Below are 20518 nucleotides of genomic sequence, written 5' to 3'. Positions count from 1 at the left end.
TGGCTTAGAGGAGGCTGAAGGGCTGAAAATTAGGTATGCCATCTTACAGTTGTAAACTAGGAAGCTTTGCTTCACAGTACTTATGCCAGGCCCTGAATGAAAGAATCTTTCCTTTAAGTTGTCACAGGAGTCTATAGGAATGATTACTTGGCCACACGTGTGCTGGGTCCTTTCACCCCTCTACAGGCTGTGTCTTTTCTGCTGTTTCCCTTTAAGCGAAGAGTCTCAAATGGACATTCTCCTAAAATCATATTTGCAGAAGACAGTTTTTTAATGAAAAAAAAAAAAAAAAAAGAACCGGAATGGACCTGATTCATCAAGGCATTAATGTGGAACTGCCTAAAGAGGCAGCGGACAACTGAGGAAAAAGGAGTGGTGAATCACCCTGTAACAACATTTTGAATTTACTTTGTTAAATTTTTAATCTCTGTTTAGCTCATGGTCTCTGGATATTACTAGGAGGCACTTGAATCTGAAGGCCACAGAGGTATGTAGTTCCTGTCTCCACACAAACAGAAATCCATCTATTTTCCTATTTGTTTGCCCTAGCAGCGACAGACCAAAAAAAAAAAAAAAAAAATAGCAGGGATTTTTACAGTCTGAAAAGGATTTTACCATTTCCATAGCTTGTGCAAACAGTGCGGGCAGTTTATTAAAAATCTACCAAGGGGAAATTTTTGGAGTGACTGATGCATAATTTATAGCCTGAGCCTCTGAAGGATGGATTGTAAAAAAGCCAGTGCTGATCAAAGGAATCGTTAATGTGCTGCGGAAGTTATTTGGAGGTTTGACACACGCTGAGTTTTTAAACTAATCTCTTTGAGTAAGTTCCTTGAATGCCTCTTAGTGCATTCAGTGAATACAGATCTCGGAGAAAAGTTTCTTTGGGTTTCAGAAATGAAACTACTGATCGATAATGAAATATAAAGTTATCTGAAAACTCAAACAGGGCCAAATTAATCTCAGGTGGTCAGGATTAAACAATGTGAAATAGACGTAATTCTTTGTCTTTAACCAGGTCAGGTCAACTTGCATTTGCAAAACAGAAAACCTAAAAAACGTGTCGGGAGAAAGCAGATAACGTAGAAGGGAATGACTGAACACAGTGAGGAGAAGTGATAGGACCAGGAGGGGAGGGAAGAAGTAAGGAGGTAGCATAAAATGGGAATGGACAGCTGAAGCTGGCATTTCACACACGTGAATTGCTAAGCGTGTAAGGAGCACTGTGGGTGCTATGAAGAAGAAAGCTATGCTCACTGTGATTTGTTTTTGCAGTGTACATCTCACGTGAGATTCAGCAAAGCAGCCTTCAGGTGCTGCCAGAGAAGTTGTTCTGATGGTTTGGGCCTGAAGTTTTGCTTAGTGCTCAAAAACCCTTTGTACACATTGATTCCCTCACCGTGACTGAATTCAAGAACAGGGTCAGAAACATCATCCCTCAGTGGCTGAGATTTCATTACTAAGTTCTCAATTGGTACGATGATCTTGAAATCATACCAACGCCATAAAAACATTACTCTTGTACTGCAAAGCAGACAAAGGAATTGGGCTATTAATATTGCTGGGCACATACTATAGTTATACTGAGAAGCTGCAATTATAATCAGGATTCATTGTGTTGGACATTTTACAGACATATGGATATTATATGATTCATTTCCTGTCCCAAAGACAGCATATAGAGACACGTAGACAAGTCAAACATATGGAAAAGAAAGTATTAGTTTTGTTCTACTTTGCCAATGTGGAACTGAAGCACGTTAAGTGATTAGTCTACAGTCATGTTCATGAAGCGCAGGAGATAGGGAGTGGACCTGAACCAGTGTCAGGTCTGGACACAACAAATTAAGATTACTGGTGGCTTGGATTTCATCTGAATGGCAAAAAGCATTCCCCAAATTCTTGCACCAACCACATGCCGCACTCACCTCCCGCTTTGAAAAACAGCATGCTGCTAAAAGATGGACATGCCATAAAAAAACCACCTAAAATAGGTTGTACACAGGCCTATACATGTGAAGATGGTATCCTGGCCTGGCAGCACTCACCGCTGTTGCTGCGTTTCCTGCTTATGTCAAGGGTGCCTGCAGAGCTATCGCCTTCCTCAGGAACTTCTGCCAGGTCAGCTGTCTGCAGGGACAGAAAGATCAAATGAGATGGGATAAGCCAGTAAAAGTGAGCAATGAGGTGAAATAAGAGCACAGAAGAGCCTTTGGGGAATGCAGTACTTGGGTGCTACCAGAGCGCAGCAAGTCAGCCTAATGGGATTGCAGAAAACATCGTATCTGGTGACGCACAACAAACACCTACTTCACAGGGAGCAGTGAAAGCCCAGAAAGAACTCCAGACCAAGTTTACAGTCTGGAGTACAAAAGATTTCTGCAGTACAAAGTAAAGTGAAAATTAAGGAACAAAGGATTATATTAAGCAATGCATTTCTCTGTATAAAATAGAAGGGGTTTGGGGGAATTCATAGATCCTGCAGGTACACAAAATAGCTATCTACCAAGGAGCCTGGACATTAGTTGAAACTATTGACTATTAATTTATTAACTCTGCGTATATTATTCAGTAAAATAGCTGTAATGTAAGGGTGATTTTGTTTCTGTTAACATGCTGTGAAAGAAGAAGCTGGAGCGGGATGGAGTTGGTGAAGTCAGTCTTTAAATATCTGCCCTCACTTTCTTTTTAAACAGTCGCATGCCTGCCATGGTTAGGGAAAAATGAAACCCAAATGTTGTTGTTAGAATTACTATGATTTCTTATTTGTACCATATTAATGTCAATCATGATTAGGGACCCATTGTTCTAGGGTGTAGGAAAATGTGGGATGACATAATCTCAAGCCTCAGAAGTATACTCTGCATAAGGCACCAGATTCCTTGGTTGTGTAGTCAGATTCTCCATGTACAGTGCATCAGGAACCAGGAGCTGCTCCAAACAACTCCATCCAATCTGGCCTTATGGAACTTTAGTTTCTGAACTTTCCACACTTGACTCCTTTTGGGTAAAGCAACCGATAACCCCCCCAAACATTGAACTTGAGTCAGGTGCTCTCCTAACCTGAAAAACCGTAAATCCTTACATGCTCCTGAACTTTATTTATTTATTGTTAACAGGATTTCAAGGCACATGGAAGGATTTAACTTCATTATTCCATGACACTTCACAATTGTACTGTACACATAACTCCGTCCATTGCTTTGCAGACCTTTGCCTGCGTTACAGGAAGAAAAGCCAAACGAGGAATATTCACTGCTTTTGTTCAGGAGTACAAAATCTGAATTGCTTTATAGATTTTTGTATGTTTTTTTCCTTTTACTAGTGTTGACAGCAACGCTTTTTTTAGAAACTACTTTGACAATTTATTTCCCCTATCTAGTACGTTCCTAGCTACTTCTTCATCCAAGCATACTAATGAACAAAAAGGTTAAAAGTAGATTTATGCCACAAGTATCTTGTGGTTATCTTGTTTCCCTTGCTATTTTAAGAACCTTCTACTTTACTGCTCCGTTATGCCTTGTTTTTAGACTCAGCCTTTTGCAGCAGGACATGCTTGTCTTGCATCTTGCACAAATGGGTCACCCCTGGATGAGAAGGCACTGCAAGAGCAATGCTAACATGGAGTCAGTGTAGAGCATATCTAGAGATTTCTTGTTGCTGGGTGCAGAAAGGGAAAGACTGGCTTTGCTGAAATAGTAAGTCCCAGCTATTTTTCAGCTTATTGCTACAGCACGTTCCTCAGTCCTCATAGATAAGCTTCATAATTGCTGATTAGCTTCATATTTTGTCGGGTACTACTGCATATGGGATGTGCGGTGATTATCTCTTCAGTATATATACCTCACCCAAAACCTCCTGAAGTAACCTCAGTTACCTTTAATGATTTTTTAGTAAAAAGCTGTATAAAAAATGGTCTAATAGAAATGAGAGGTACAAAGTTGCTTGTAAGAGGAGGTGATCCATGAAAAACTAACAAGAACTGGAATCACATTTATTTCACCTCAAGTGACTTTCTGTATAAGTGTGGGTTGCAGAAGCACATCTCTGAAGGAAGCAGTAGGTAGTAAATCTGGAGCATATGGCCACTTTCTTTTATGGGAAATGCAGACTCCAGGCTGAAAAATCACAGTGGGTACGTCCACACTGCTCAGCCATATTAAAAATACCTTGGCTAGTTCAGAGGAAGGCAGTTATCTCTACTTTGAGCAGAGATATGAACTGCTGGAAGCTTCATGGCTGTAGAGGCAAGGCACGGCTCCTAGGCTAGTCGCCTTTGCTTTTGACTACCTTCAGCTCTGACCCAGAGCTAGCCTTTTGACAGCTTGGGCACCACCTACCAGATGAAGTAGGATCTTCGGTGTCACCATGTCCCTGGTGCCCCTGGTTTGGTGACATGGCAGAACCTTGAAGCACTCCCCAGGTCCCAGGGCTGGGGCACAGCCTTGCAGCAAAGCCCCTGTGCTGCTGTGAGCCTCACAGCTGCTTTGAGAGGAGCAGAGCAGCACAGAAGTGAGGACCACTGGGGAAAGATGTTAGCCCCTCTGCGTTATTAACTACACATGTGCTGCTAGCTCACATGCTCTGGCACATTTTTACCTGGGCCCTGAGGGCTCTGTGTCGTGTCTCTGCTCTGGTCACTGGTCAGTGCCTGCTCCTGGCACACACATCACAGTTGTAAAGCTCCATGGCCCCATCATTTGGATCAGGGATGTGCCTGATGATGTTTTCATCCCTGTCCCAATCCACAGGCTTGCACTGGCAGAAGTTATGGTTTCACATGCCTGTTTATTCAGCTCTCTAATGTTTTCTGTTTTCTGTATGCTGACACGTGTTATATTCTTTCTCAGCCTCAATACCCTGGAGAAATTCCCATAACGAACTTGCGTTCCTCATTCTACACCCACACCCCACCTAGCTACGATCAGCTCCCTAGGGCAAGCTGACACAGCATTCGTGATTTCTACGCCTGAGTTGTCATTCATAATTCAACAGAATGCTTTATTGATTTAGAAAGCAATAATTACATTTGCAGAACTTCTGTTTCAAAGTAAATTAAATAATTGAAAGAAAGAACTGTAATCACAATGCGACAGGTGGTAGAGTCACTTTGTGTTTTAAAAAAAGAATGGAAATTACCAAATTCCTTTTAAGGCACAAACAAGGGTGGATAGAGGATGTGTCATTTAATAACTCCCTTGCGGATTTCACTCAGTTCTTGTTTAAATTTGTCTGTCTTCTTTCCCATCTGACACAAATGGACGTTGTTTACCACCTGAGGTTACAGTTCAGCCATGTGAGTGAGCATTTAAGTGCCAGGGAAACGTTGTACCAAACATAAACAGATATTAGCACAACTTTAAATTAAACTTGTAAGTATTTGTTCTGAGGCCTGGAGATCCAGTCTTATTATGTCTCTGTGCCTGGTGGTTTTTATTCTGAGGAATAAAAGGAGAGATTTTCAGATAACATGCGTCTGATTTTTAGACATGACAAACAGCTTTAGCCTCCAGTGTATTCAGGTGTTTGTTTGGTTGGGTTTTTTTTGCAGGGGGGGGGAGGGAGCGGGGAGGATGTCTTGGAAAAAAAGAGAGCCTCAAGCATAGGCTTAAGTGCCTGTTTATGAGGTGAAAGGCTATGAAACGTTCTTTCAACACCATGAATGAGCTCCTGATCTCATGGGTCCCAGTACTGTTGAAACAACAACTTCTGTAAGCAAGAAATTGGCAATTGTTACTGTTGAACTAGGTATGGATTTAGCAAAGGCAAGGCTAAGGGAACTATCGTTCCCCTTGTCTATCTCCAGCTCTTCTGCCACTGTCCTGAAGAAAGTGACTTTTATGATCAGAGAGAGTGAATGACAAAGACTAACATGAGGTGAAAATCTCCCTGTCTGGATACAACAAGCTGAGCACACCTGCCTTTATTTGGGTTTTGGAGATCTGTGATGCCTCCCTTCTGAGTCTACACTGGGCAGGGGTGGAGGTACCAGTCCCTTGCCTTGTTGCAGTTGCAGTGTCGTTACCACTTGTATGAAGAATAAGTGCTCACCATCAACAACAGGCAGGATACGTCTGCTCCAGCATGGCAGTTAAATATCTCTGTTCCGCTTTTACGCAGATATGCAAAATCAAAAGAATTTAATTTACTTTCCCAATTGGATAAAAGATTATTAATTTAATTTGTATTTTTTTTTCTTTTCTTCAAGAATCATCTAAAATATACTTAAAACCTGAGTTTTCAAAAATAATGTGTTTTCTGGTCTCATTTTGTAAGCTGAGAGCGAGATTCTTTTTTTTTTTGAGTTTGAAATACAAGTTTTGTGAACTCTGGCACAAACTCCTGTGAATGAATATCTGTTGTTCCTCCAGAAACAAAATGGAAGAAAGATGTGGGATACTTACTGAGTTTCTGTTGGGAGAGTCAGACCCACTTCCAGAACTGCCCTTTTTGGTTTTCTGGGCTAAGGAAGTCCCAAAGCGGAGAGTTTCATACACAGGGTCAACCTTATTTCCACAGGCTACAAAAGAAGGAGCAAAACATGCATTAATCCCTTGAAGACCTTTCTGGTCATGTTCCTGCTCCACTTGGAGAAACACCTGCGTCTACTAACATGGGATGTAGGCTTAGACACGAGTTGAGAGACTACCCTGATAAAAAGTATTTGATGAACTCAGTGGAATTGGATTTTGCTAGCGATTTTCTGCTGCCTTTCTGCTCCCATAAAGATCGTACTCCCTTCATACAGGCTCTTCGTGTCCCCACCTTGTCTCTCTTCACCTGCCATCCTCCTTCTCTAAACATCACTGATGCTGCCTACACTGAAGGTAAGGAAGACAAAGTACCAGGAGGCTTTAATCCATGTTTGCTGCCTGTTGCTCTCAACAGTAGATGCTTGAGGGAAAAACCCTGTGTTGTTTCTGAGCTTTCTTGTGATATGGGTGGGCCATCACCTTTATCCATCTACCCTCACAGTGCTCCTACTCAGTTCATGCGGATAAATAGGATGGCCTGGATCTTCCTTGAAAGGTACTGACATCCCTGCTGTGGGGCCATATGGGATCTGGAGGCAGGCGTGAGTAGGTACCTGCCGTTGGGAATGTGCTCCAGGTTGCTCAGCTCAGTCTAGGGGTAGACAGAAAGGCCACCACCACTGCTGGCGTACGTCTGTTCAATTTTCATTCCCAGTCTCCCTCATAGCTGGCCCCAAAAGTCATCTCCCATGGCAGAGAAAGGGATGTCTTCAATTGGCACGAGCAAATTCAGTTCAAATCCTCTTCTACATACTGCATTATTAGACCTCAGCCTCCCTTGAGGCACAGGGCAATCGATATGTAGAATACAGTACATTTGTAGCACTGTGTAGAAGGAGGGAAATTTTGGCCAAAATACTGAGAAAATATATGGGATTTTGAATTTTTATGAGAGCAAAGCACACTTCATTTTTTAGCCAGAGTTTGTTAAAAATCTTTCTATCAATTCTCACAAAAAAAATGATGGATTTTTTTAGAAAGAGAAACTTAGATGAAATCCATGTAATCCGCTTTGGTGTTTTGTTTTTTGTTTTTTGGTTTTTTTTTAAACTGCTGAAAACAACTAAGTAAATGTCCTCAGACAAGTCATTTTCAATTGACTGCCTAGTTTTGGCTTTCATTTTTTGTACTGCCAGGCTTGCCTGGTAAGAGTACTGGTGCGGAGAAATATTTTCCAGAATCAACTCAACTTCTCCATTTCAAAATGTTTCTTTTCAGGAATTTGATATTACGGTGAGCAAAATCTGGTCTTGTAAATACTCGGACAATGTGTAGACATGGTCAATAAGGAAACGTATGAGGAAAGCAAGAAGTGTGGATGAAAAGGACAGCAACCTAGCAACATCACTCAAAAGCCAGACCAGTGGTTTGAATGACTCCTCCTGTTTTGATCTCTCTGTCTTTTATCTGGTTCTTCCCAGCTCAGATTTTCACCTCCATATTCTAGTGTTTCTTCCCTTTTAATTTCCTACCTTGATCTCAGGTAGCTATTATTAGAAACAGGGTAATTGCTAAGAGGTTTTATGTACGGGGTTTTGAGTGAAACGCACAATAAACACACCCTCTCCTCTTCCAGCTTTGTATCTTTGAAGTGGTTCCTTTCCTGAGATGGTGGGAGGACATCCAGTCACCGAAAGGAGCTGGAAGGCTGCTGAGGGTAAATACCACGGCTGGAAGTCTGCCGCTGCTGCTGCAGAGCACTGCCAAAAGGAGACTGAACGGAAAAGCAATCAAAACCTACCAATAGGCATCACTTCTTTGATGCAGCCAAACTGTTCATGAATGAGTAGTGGTGAGCTGTAGTACCGTCGAAATCCCTTTGGCTGGAGGGAGAGAAAGCAAAAACAAGTGAAGTGCACTGCTGCCATGACTGACATAGCAGAAATAACCTCAGCTCTTTGGCTAATGGCGTAATAGTGTGGCGAGGCTAGAAATTTGCCTCCTGTTGTTGAGTCACTGTGGGATTTAGAGATCAGGGAGTTATTTGATTTTTCTCCTGGAAAAAACCAATTTCCCGTATTTATGTGGAAGGAGGGGCTCATTTTCAGCTCCCCTTTTTCTTCTGTCGTACACAAAAGCAGCACTAATTAATTGCAGCAGAAGTGCTGAATCATTAGAGGTTCTGGGAAGTTTCCCTCTCCCTTTCTTCTTATGTAATGTGAATTTGCATTGTTTTGCATTTGTTAAACCACCCTTTCCCACCCTAACTCCAAATCCTCATGTTCCCACATATGCACTTGTGAAACCCAAGGAATTTAGAGCCTTTCTATAGGTTTTTCTAAGATTTGTTGCTGACTGACTGCAGCTTCCACTGCTTTTTTGTCTTGTAAGGTCAAAAAAACTCCACAAGTTGTGACCAGACGTCCCCTCAATGTACATTTGTAGAGAAACGCGCTATAACAACTCAAGCTATACCATTAAAGAATACTACAATATAGCCAATAACAGTGCCCAATACCACGCTAAAAACTATTCTTAGAGGGTTAAACATTTCCTGTTACCTCTCTATTTACTGTCTCAGCTAGCAAATAACTCAGGCAAAGGCTGAGTACCCAAAATGAAGGTACTAAGTCTTTGGAAATGCCCTTCAAGTTATTAGGGATCTACAGATGGTCTCTCAGATTTCTAATCTTTGTGAAAACTTCCAGCCGTATTGAGGAGTGGAAAAGCCTCATGGAGATGTGTGTATTTTCTATGTTCAGCATACATCAAAAAACCCATAGAAAACTAGTTCTTTTACTAATGAGCTGCAGTACAGATTGAGAAGGAACGACGGGACTGACAAATTTGGTTTCTTACAGGAATAAATTCCAGACTCTCCAGCCTCTGTTTGCCCCCAAACTAGATTCAGACATAACACGAGCTAATAAAAATCCCATGACTTTGCTGGTGACTTCCTGCTGTGAAGTTGGCATCTATTTTTCTGCTTTTGTAAACTAGTTACCACAAGAGCTGAGGTTGCAATCAAGAAATGCGTGAAACAATTCACGTGATTTAGTATTTGTCTTGTCCAAGGCTCGCAATGAGATCATTCATCTCTTCACAGACCAGCTTCCTATACCAGAATGCCTCACACTAGGGCTACTATTATGGTTTAAATGCATAAAGTTTTGCCTCAGGTGTATAAACAACAATAGCTTTCACTGAATACTGTTGGAGAAAAAAGATTTCCCTGTGAAAGGTGGGTTTTCTAGCTTGCAGTGCTTGCATTTTTTCATCATTGAACACAGTGAAACTGTTTTGTTTTAGCTCGTATTTGTCGCTGGTGCCTTCAGGTTGCAACAAATTTGAGAACATCTGAAACATGAATATGTGTCTTCAGTTTTCATATTGCAAATGGTCGTTTTTCCAAGTTCTTTTTCCAAGACTAACCAAAAGTACCGTATTCCCACAGAAATCATCAAGTTGGGTTAGAATCCTTCCAAACACAGTGTCCTGCCTCTGCCAATAACGAGAGTTTGCTGCTCAGAAGGTGACCCTGGCGCTAAGGTGCTGTGTCCATATAGGGGCAGGTCTCCTCCCAGCCTCTCCTGCTGAGAGGTTGCTTCAAACTCTGTAGTGTCTCACTGTGAAACATCGTTTGGTTTTCTTTTTAAGATTAATCATGGTTTTTCTTCAAGCCGTAACAGTGGAAAAAAGAACAAAATGTAATTTGAAGGGTTTTTCTTTTGTTAAACTCCATTGAAATATTTTGACTAATTTATAGCATTCCTTGAGAGATTTACACCACAGCAAGCACAGTTTAAATCAAGAGAACTAATTTTATTATTTAGCTAAATTTGGATTACGTAGCTGCATTTTCGCATCCACAAAGCAGACCAGATTTGTGTTTCATTTTTGTTCAGGTTTTTGAGTGGTAGCAGCTGCCCAAATCGATAACAGGGCACCACCTGACTTTACTTTTTCCACCTCAGTAAAGTGACCTCGTGTCAGTTCTGTTAGTGCACCAGATAAATGCCATCCAGGGGGTCAGGCACACAAAGTAAGTGGCTCCAGCACAGGCTGGTGCCTCCCACTGCACTTGCTGCCCTGAGCTGCTCACTTACCAGCTTGCCCATGCAACGCTGTTGTCCAATACTGTCTGCACACTTGTGGTGGATGCTCATCTTACAAGCCTTACAGCGCAGTCCGTGCTTAGCGTTTGTCCCTGTGAAATGCACGGAAATGATTTAATTAGACAAAATCAATAGTTTCCATACATTCAATGAATGACCTGAAAGAACTGATGGGGAGGTCAGTTGCAGTAAATATTGACAGCATTCTTCGCCCTGACTACTTTGTTTTCTATACATTTATATATGCATTTTCTTTACAGCCTCTCCATTTTAGGCATTTCTCCCCAGGCCCTTCCCTAGGCTATTGCTTCTTTTAGATATGTATTGGATTATTGTATGATACTCTTATCAGTGATGGCTCTGCCTCGTGAACGTCAAGCAAAGCGCCTTTGAGATTTTGAAAGAGCCTGGCATGAGAGCCATGCATGGCTGAGGGAGGCACTGAAGGAGCACCCAGATTCTGGAGCTGCCCTGGGGAGCCAGGCAACCAGTGGAGGGCCAGGTTTTGTGGGTGAGAGGTAGCTCCAGGGGTGCGTGAGAGGGCTAAGACAGCTCCCTTACAATTGCCCACCCATGCACCCAGGGACTGCTACTCTCACCTCCCTGGGTCGGTCCTCAGAGGTGCAGGAAGGGTTCCTTGCACGTCCCTGAGTGCGGCAGTGAGGATGCCATGGGTCTGACCTTGCTCTCCTTCACTGGCAGCGGAAAAGTTCAGCGCTGCAGGTAGGGGAGCTCCAGGAGAAATTTTGCTTTACAGAAATAGACTTCTCCCACTTGGGCAACAGTAGTTTTGCATTATCTTCAATGTGGACCTACTCTTAAATGACAGAGCCAAGTCTGTTTGCTTCCAGGCAGGAACAGTCGCTCTTATTCATACACCCATAAGACTTCCTAAACTACACAGAAGCAGTTAAGCTGGAGCAACTCTTTTATCCCTACAGGACTGTATAAATGGAATGAGTAAACAACATGTCAGTTCATTATCATCTACTGTGAGAATGAGTAACACAAAAGGTAGTAAAAAAACCCCGAAAAACTCTTGACATTTTAACCAGCCCTCATTAGTCAGACATGATAGGAACATTAGTCACAAGGATCCTGCATCTGAAAGTACTCATGTAGCTCTTGTTTATTTGAGTAGTCAACACCATGTACGTGCCGCTGACTTCATTCAGTGAAATGCTGGGTCTGAAAGAAGCACTTCAGGGAAGGGCTCATCAGGTTGGTGACAAAAGCCGAGCCTTGACAGGACCACTTTCAGGGGAAGAGGTCCCTGAAGTGGCCGCTTTCAAGCCAGATAGATAGAGGCAGGCTGGAGGAGCTGGGAGGGTGGCTGCGGTAAGCCAAGCTCAGGCGTTTCACTTGTGCGCTTCTTGTAGGACAGGGAACTGACCTCCTCCCCGCCTGCCTACTGAGACTGCTGGAGAGATGGGGAGTGAATGGGGATGAGTGTGGGGGGCACCTCAGGGACTCCCATGCAGTGGGGTCAGCACCTTCTCCCTGCTTGCTGCTTGCCCAGCCCCTGTCGGCTGAGCTGACTCATGGCACATCGCTGCTCGGGTACGTGCAGACATCTAGCCTCATTCCTGGGGTCTTTTTTTCTAGTAAACACAGGATTTTCTAAAAGAACACGTCCCTGTTTGATTGTTTGATTATTTTTTTTTTCTGCATGGTTGCACTTGGATTACTATGCTGTGAGGATTTTTTCAGTTATAGTTTCTTTCCAATAACACACGCTCAAACCAGTAGTGACTTCTGCGGCTTTGTGCTTTCATTACTGACGCTGAAATGCTGAATCACCCTTCCTGATGGTCAATGACTGACACAGCAAGAAAACAGGACTTCCTCCACATTTTTATATTTTATAGGGCAGAATGAAAAAAAAGGAAACTGACATCATGCTTTGCCTATACAACACATATTTATTGTCAGTGCTTACACTGGCTCTAATCCTCCTCTCAGGCTGGTCTGTACTGGCATAACTCTTACCTGCTTTGCCAAGTTACTCCTGAGACTCATCTGAAAAGGCAGTCACTCTCACAGTCCTTTCTGCTGTCTGTGTTACACTTTTACAGCCATTTTAGTGTTAACATCATAAGGTGGATATTGGTCCTTACATGTTATAACCACGTGATCACAGAAGATACACAGTTCTCGACACAACTGTGCACCCAAATGACAGGCAAAAGGAATGCAAAGTATCTGTGCTACTTTCAAAAATCAAACCCCAACTTCTTCAGAACAGAAAGCTACGGTCATGTGAAAATGAATAAGACAATAAATTACAAAAGATCAACGCTATATTTCTGTTGCTGAATGCCACTTGTTAACTGTGGGTAGGTAAGAAGCGGCTTCAAAGGGAGGAAAAGTATTTCAGCCACACACTTGAGTCTACAAGAAGTCTTTGTAAACGAAAATGAAATTCCCTGTAACTACCAAGAGCTTCAGTCTTTAATTCATTGTCATTTCTAACTACTTGGTTTACTGTGGGACTAGGCAGCTTGGAAATAATTTGCATGTATCTCCCTGCCTCCCACTGAGGAATAACTAAAGGGCTTAAAGAAGCAGCATTTATTCTGTATTTACACTTAACTACCGTACCTCAAGCTCTGAAAATGGCATTTCTACAAGGCATATTTTCTTTTTTCCCCAGGATAGTTCTTTCTTCTTCAGTTTCTGATCTCCATTACAGTAAATCAAACCTCCTCAGGGAATCGTGGCTAAACTATTTCAAAACTGCATGCTAGAGATTAGACAACTACATATCGGCAATGTATCGTCTGACCCAGAAGTTCCTGAGATCTAGAACTGAGGCACATCCACAGCTCACATTATGGAGAAGAACAGATCCACATTCAATATAGGTGTAAATGAGACCAGAGTTTGACCCATTGCATCAGCTTTCGGTCTCCCGTGTAAGCAGGCTTGTTGACTTTGCAGCTGCCTGAATGTGGCTGGTTTTGGAAGGCATCCTGGTAGTTTGAAATGGGGAAAAAGCAGGCAGAACGTAGATCTTGCAAACAGGTTATGTAAGGCTGAGTGAGTACAGTGAGAGTCCCACAGTCATGCCAATATAAGAGAGGTTGGACAGGAACGCGTCCAGGTGGGTTTTAACTATCTCCAGAGAAGGAGACTCCACAACCTCTCTGGGCAGTCTATACTACATTATTATTACTACAATACTATACGATACTATAATAATAGTAATAATAACAACTCTGCAATGGGGCAGACTATTTGAGGGGAATTTGTATTATATCACTTATCTGTTTGAAGTTGAAAGCCTCTCTATGGTGTGCTTATTCACACTGGGTTAATCTCTCTGTAGATTGAATAAAATACGGGTTTGATGGACTCACAATTCAGTGGATAAAGAACTGGCTTGACGGCCACACCCAAAGAGTGGCTGTCAATGGGTCCATGTCCAAGTGGAGGCCAGTGACGAGTGGAGTCCCTCAAGGATCAGTACTAGGACTGGTCTTGTTTAACATCTTCATCAGCAACATGGACAGTGGCATAGAGTGCACCCTCAGCAAGTTTGCTGACAAACACCAAGCTGTGTGCAGTGGCTGACACACTGGAGGGAAGGGATGCCACCCAGAGGGACCTCAACAGGCTGGAGAGGTAGGCCCATGCCAACCTCATGAAGTTCAACAAGACCAAGTGCAAGGTCCTCCATCTGGGTTGGGGCAATCCCAAGCACTGATATAGGCTGGGCAGTGACTGGCTTGAGAGCGAGCAGCCCCAAAGAAAAGGACTTGGCGGTGCTGGTGGACAAGAGGCTCAACATGAGCCGTCAGTGTGCACTAGCAGCCCAGAAAGCCAATCGTATCCTGGGCTGCATCAGGAGAAGCATGGCCAGCAGGTCGAGCGAGGTGATTCTCCCCCTTTACTCCACTCTTGTGAGACCCCACCTGGAGTACTGCGTCCAATTCTGGAGCCCCTACTACAAGAGAGATATGGACGTGCTGGAACGTGTCCAGACAAGGGCCACGAGGATGATCAGAGGGCTGGAGCACCTCTCCTAAGAGGACAGACTGAGAGAGTTGGGGTTGTTCAGTCTGGAGAAAAGAATGCTCCGAGGAGACCTTATAGTGGCCTACCAGTATCTTAAGGGGGCCTACAAGAAACCTGGTGAGGGACTTTTTAGGATGTCGGGTAATGGTAAGACTAGGGGGAATGGATTAAAACTAGAGATGGGTCGATTCAGATTGGACGTTAGGAAGGAGTTCTTTACCATGAGGGTGGTGAGACACAGGAACTGGTTGCCCAGAGAGCTGGTGGAAGCCCCATCCCTGGAGGTGTTCAAGACCAGGCTGGACGGGGCTCTGAGCAACCTGATCTAGTGGGAGGTGTCCCTGCCCACGGCAGGGCGGTTGGAACTAGATGATCTTTAAGGTCCCTTCCAACTCTAACAATTCTATGATTCTATGAAGCATGGGGAAGGGCAAGAGTAAGGAGAGAGTTCACATTTGAGATGGCCACAGCAGTGTCTGGAAGGTGCAGTATTCCTGCAGAAGTAGTGAAGCCTGGCATACTAAAACATTCTCCTCAGGGACTTCTGCTGAACATACTCTGATGACCTGCACGCCTGACCATCACTCTCTTGTTTGCTTCCTGCCCCCCTAAATAGCCGACAGCCTGATTGCAGCCTACCATTAGCAGATATTCCCCTATGCTAACCTTAAAGCACAGCTGGAAGCTACTGTTATAAAGTACTCACTCAAATGTCTTAGCCCATCTGGAATCATTTCAATTTGTGGTGGAACAGAAATAGAGGAACTAAAGACTTAGCAGTTAAGCTAAACTTGGAGTACCGTAACTACTTTTTTTTCTCTGGTTTTCATTCAAAGGGGGAGTAGACTAACAGCTTTGATGGACTTTTTGTTATTACCTTCAAAAATAATCATCCCTCTCACCATCTTCTCCAAAGACCCTTACTAAGGTTACTTAATCAAGTTGTTAAATGCTGAGCACGCCAGAACAAAGGTTCTGCTCAGTTACTTTTTGACTGCAATCTAGGGATGCATTTGTCACTATTTTTATTCAAGACACACTACTTCATTCACTGAACAGGGTGGACAGTGTTCAATGAATGGGCAGCTCTATCCAATACTTCTGTTTTTACTTTCATTGATCAGTGTGTGTCCTGAAGCATCATCTCTTGAGTACCATACTAATCTAATTCCAAACACAAGGTGATTAATGGCCTCATGGGCGTTCCTATGGGATCACTATCTTTGTCTCTCTACGCCTTGCAATGTGAACACGTTTGCCAAAACCTGCATGGGATGGCTCCCATTTGAGGGACTAAGGGGTAAAACCGTCAGTGGTGTCACTAATATGGCACTATTTGGCCCAGATGCTGGCGTTTAAGTTGTAAAAATTGCAAGCTGCTAAAACCGGGGGTTTAGAATGGAAAGTACTGGACATATTTACCTGACTCATAGTGCCCATAAACATAACTGTCAATGTAGTCATGAAATTCATATAGGCAAAACCACACATATATTTGCACGTATGTTCCCTGCATCCTATTTATTAGTGTATCTATTAATTATCTCGTAGTCTGTAAAGGTTGGTATTCCTTTTCCAAATGAAAAAGCCAAAACTGACAAAAGAAACAGTGTTTCACTGGAAGAAAATGAGGAAATTTTGTGTCAGGATACCTGAGTAGCTCTTAAATAAACTTACAAATGAGGTTCTGCCACAGCCATTTTCTTCAAATACCAGCTAATGCATCCAGACACCCGGCACTGGAAGGACACGTTGTTTTGAGAAGCAGGTCATGTTTAATAACACCTTGCTAGAAATACTCTACGACTGTGTCAGCTCCCATTTGAATATCTAAACCAGTGGCTAGGCTTTCCAGAATGGCCATGGAAAATTGAATCTTAAACTATTCTGATAATCTGACCTGAAATACTACCAAAAGGACACACTGCATCGCTTTTGTAAATCTAAGCCTTTTTTGGAGGAAGCCTAAATGGAAACAGAACACCTCGATATAGGTGAATGGAAAAGATTTGGAGGCAGAGAGAGACAAAAGAGACCAGGCGGAATTTGATTCCAAGTCTTTATGTCTGTCTTTCCTATAAAAGTAATTTAGTAACTACTGTGCATTTCAGGAAAGTGACATTTATCCTAAGGAATGCAAATGAGAATTATGTTTGTCACACACTTGTGAAAGGAACCTTTATCACCCTCTTGGCCAGCACAGCTATGGCCGCAGCGCTGTTGGCTGGTGCTTTTAGCCTGTTGTTTCAAGACTCAATATAAGATTAATAGCTAGAGAGGGAGAAAGCGCCTTACAGCCTGGAGAAATTTGAAAGAAAACCCCAAATGTTGGTAACAACATGAAGTTTTGCTGACTGTATAAAGATAACTGTATTAAGCACTTATGCTAAAGTGAAAAAAAAAAAAAGAGACGATAAAGATTCAGGTCTATAAAAGAGAGAGAGAAGAATGGAAAGAGACACACAGAGACTGTCACCTCCAGCTAACTCAGCTATGACCCAACCACTATTTTTTATCATTCCAGCTGAGAGGAATGTGCCAGTAAGAAATTGTTTTGATTTAAAACTTTCATAAATACATACGTTTAAAATTACGTATTTTCCATAGAACTTCAACTTCTGCCACGGGAGGCTGATAAAAATAATGAGTCTCTTGCCCCTTTCTCCCCAAGCACATTTGCAATTGTCACCAGAAAGCTGTCTCCATGCCAGAATTTATGGGAAATAGAGAATTTTAAGCAAGCTGGGCCAGTATTGTAGCAGTGAAGGGTTTAGGCGGTCACCTTAGAAGGAGAAAGAAAAGCCCCTGAAATGGCACTGGTGCCCATGCGGTCATCTCTAAGCCATTCACAACCTCCTCTCCCATCCCCGTCTTCATAATTAATTGTCTTTGCGTAAAAGCTCTGACGCTAAAAGGGAGACTATTTTTAAAAATTCCTCTATGGCTATTTCCTGCCCCTGCAGCTGGATACTGCTGGACAAGCGCTCACCCTCCTCCTTCTGCTCTGCCTCAGTCAGGAGCTGTGAGTAGATCAGAGAATGGCATTTTCTATGCAGAACATCCTTACCTTTAAAGTTAAAAATCTTGAGCCTAATTGCCCCAAATCATTGCAGTTTGAAGGATGAGCTGGGCATCCCTTTTCTTGCCCTTCCTTGGCCTTCAGCCTCCCCAGGTGCCACGCACCACCTCAGGAATTGCCCCCTTTCTCTGCGGTAATACCCTCCTGCTTCTTTTTCCTAACTGATGCTGGGACCCCTTCACCTGCCCCAGCTGACATTGTGGAGAGGACAGAGGTGCAGATCCTCAACCGGCCATCAGGTGAGCTATAGATCAAAGCCTGAACCCAGATTTCCCCAGCCACCCTAGATGGCCAACAGCTGGAAGTCATTCCTGTCTGATGCCTGACTGATAATTCAAGTTGATGGGTGCACAGTTGCCAGGTGCATTCACTGATACACCTCAGATAAAATTACCTGTACTATTACCAGTCCTCCCATTGCACCTTCCTCTGCTAAATACACGACTGAATGGATTGTTCAAAAAAGTAATAAAAAGAGGACATAATGATTTTGTGGTCTGCTGCGTATTGTTCCTAATTGGCCTGCAGATAAACATATTATGGCAGCCCTTGTCACTGTCATTTTGACGTTTCAAAAGGATCCATTTTCCTTTTTCAAGGAGATGAAATTGCACTTTACAGATACCCTTCTCTTTTGACCGGACTAGATAGTCTACGCTCATGTGAACACTGTGGCAAATGCATGAATAACAGATGTGTAGGATGAAAAAGTTCAACACACACAGGGAAAACTAGGCAAAAAACTTATTTAGGCAATTTTTCATGAATAACGGCAGCATGGGATTGACTTCAAAGATTTTACTCTTTAGTAAAGGGGTTTTGGGTGTTTTTTTTATTTTACAGTTAAATCTTTTGGTTCAAAATGTGCAGAGTTGTGGGTAGGTTAAATCAGTAGCTCCTTGGGATGGGGGTACATTGTACAGGGACATCTAATAACATGTGGGAGTTAGAGAAGGAACCCCTCCATCTGGGACCAAGCTGCCAGGTCTGGACCTGACACCTTGACTTACTGGAGTTCCCGTTCCCCTGAGTCTACCTTGTGTCAGTCAAAACCAAACGGGGTATGGGGAGAAGCTGGGACTTTTATACTTATGTTCTGTAGAATAGGACTTGATATTCTACCATGGTACCTGTCCTGCCAAATTAATATATTTTAGATTATATATCACTGAGAGGTATGTGTCTGTTTCAGTGCCTACCCCACCCAATTTCCCCATAACAATATCCGATGTTTAAATAGCAAGAAAAGTTGGCTTGCATGTAGGCAGGCTACAAAACAGTGCATAAAATTAGAACTGACTTCCTAGTGATATAGTTTTCTTTAGAAACAACATGCTGAGAAAAAACTGAGGCAGTAATAGGCAGGTTTTTCTTGAAGGCTGTTACAGAGAAAAATATCCCTGCTAAGATAAAGTCCTTTCTAACTTCATGGTTTTAAATCATACATATCAGCAAGAGGAAATGCCTTTATTCTTCTTGCAAATCAACTCTGTAACTCCTTGACAAAGAACTTCCAAACTCCAGACCTTTTATTCTCTGGTTCAGGAACAATGAGACTTACTTAAAATGCAGATTGGCATTTCCTGTCTTTTGGTGCAAAAATGATTCTCATTCTGGTGAGTAGAAGAGAATGAAACTCACTGCCCTGTGCTGAAAAATTTGGACACAAGAGGTTTTTTTGCAACACACTTTTCACATATTCAGCAGCTTTGCTATAAATGTCTGTCCCTGAAAGGAAATATCCACCTCCATATTTCTTAAAATATCATCTTAGGTTTTTGATCATCTAAATGTTAATTAAGATGCTGGAATGCCATGATAAATAAACTAAGAGCTAAATATTGAAAGAAAAAGTCCCAGTCCTCTAAAAACCAAACACAATAAACCATATCTAACATTCTTTGCTGTAAACAAACTGACACTGATATCACAATACCTACTTTTCTAGACAATTTTCTAGACTGCTTAGCCTATGCTTGTAGATCTTTGCACCAGGTTGCTTTGTTGAGAAGGAAAATAGCTCAAAGAAGATAGGCATAGACTTGCTTATGGTACATGAAGCTGAACTGCTCCAGAGATGATGATGGTGCCAGAGCTGAATGGGAATGGCAACATGGAGAAATTAAAGCTGGTGTGGTGTCCCAAAGGAGGACAAGCAGAGATCAATGACTGATCTTGCTCTCAGTAATATTAGTAAACATAGTGTGTTCAGTAACGTCAGACTTCAAACAAGATCTTCATGTTCACAGGCTCAGGTTATTTGTACCTCCATTCTTACACGTGTTGAAATGAAAAGCCATACAATTACAGCCTTTTTTTGTGTTTTGAGACACTTTGAAAAAGCAGTTGAGTTTTGTAAGGCCACTTATATGTGCTGAAACAAGGGCCTTGTACCATTATGATAGAGGAGCTGAAAAACAGAAAAACAATAGCTGAACGTAAACTATGCTGTGAAATGAAGAGCAGGGTTCTGGGCTTGCTGAAAATGTGGGAAAAATGTTACAGAACAAAAGACCAGTCTCCCCTCAGTAAAGGGATTTAATATCCTCTCTGGTCTACTAATGGACTTTTAACATTGCCTGCTGCTTGCAAAGCTCCATCATCAATGGGTTTCAAATGAGAGACTGCTATGTGCCAGAAGATTAGGGCAATCAATTAGGACAATACAAAGTTTAGTTTGAAAAAAAAACCCTGATATGTAAACAGCCATTTGCTCTCTGGCCTTCTGCTGTTTCAAACTTACTGAGGTTTTTGGCTCCTTCCTCCTGTAGTAAAAACGTTCCCTCATCAGCACAATGTCTCGGTGTTGTTCCTGGTCTTTGTTAGCACGGACT

At 42.5% G+C, this 20518-nt stretch overlaps 1 protein-coding gene across 1 annotated transcript in view; it reads right to left on the bottom strand.

Moving 5' to 3' along the window:
• The window catches only part of STAC (SH3 and cysteine rich domain), a 75604-nt gene that overhangs the window by 18689 nt on the left and 36397 nt on the right, over positions 1-20518 (bottom strand). Inside the window, exons 3-6 of the mRNA XM_063325483.1 lie at positions 10580-10680; positions 8275-8356; positions 6405-6520; positions 2049-2130 (exon numbers count right to left, since the gene is read on the bottom strand). Of these exons, the coding sequence (XP_063181553.1) occupies positions 2049-2130; positions 6405-6520; positions 8275-8356; positions 10580-10680 (381 nt within the window). The remainder of the gene's footprint in view (positions 1-2048; positions 2131-6404; positions 6521-8274; positions 8357-10579; positions 10681-20518) is intronic.

This window comes from Chroicocephalus ridibundus, chromosome 2 (genome assembly GCF_963924245.1).
Source record: "Chroicocephalus ridibundus chromosome 2, bChrRid1.1, whole genome shotgun sequence".
Taxonomy (NCBI): Eukaryota; Metazoa; Chordata; class Aves; order Charadriiformes; family Laridae; genus Chroicocephalus; species Chroicocephalus ridibundus.
Note: the sequence above shows the minus strand (reverse complement) of the source record. Positions and strands in the feature narration are given on the sequence as shown.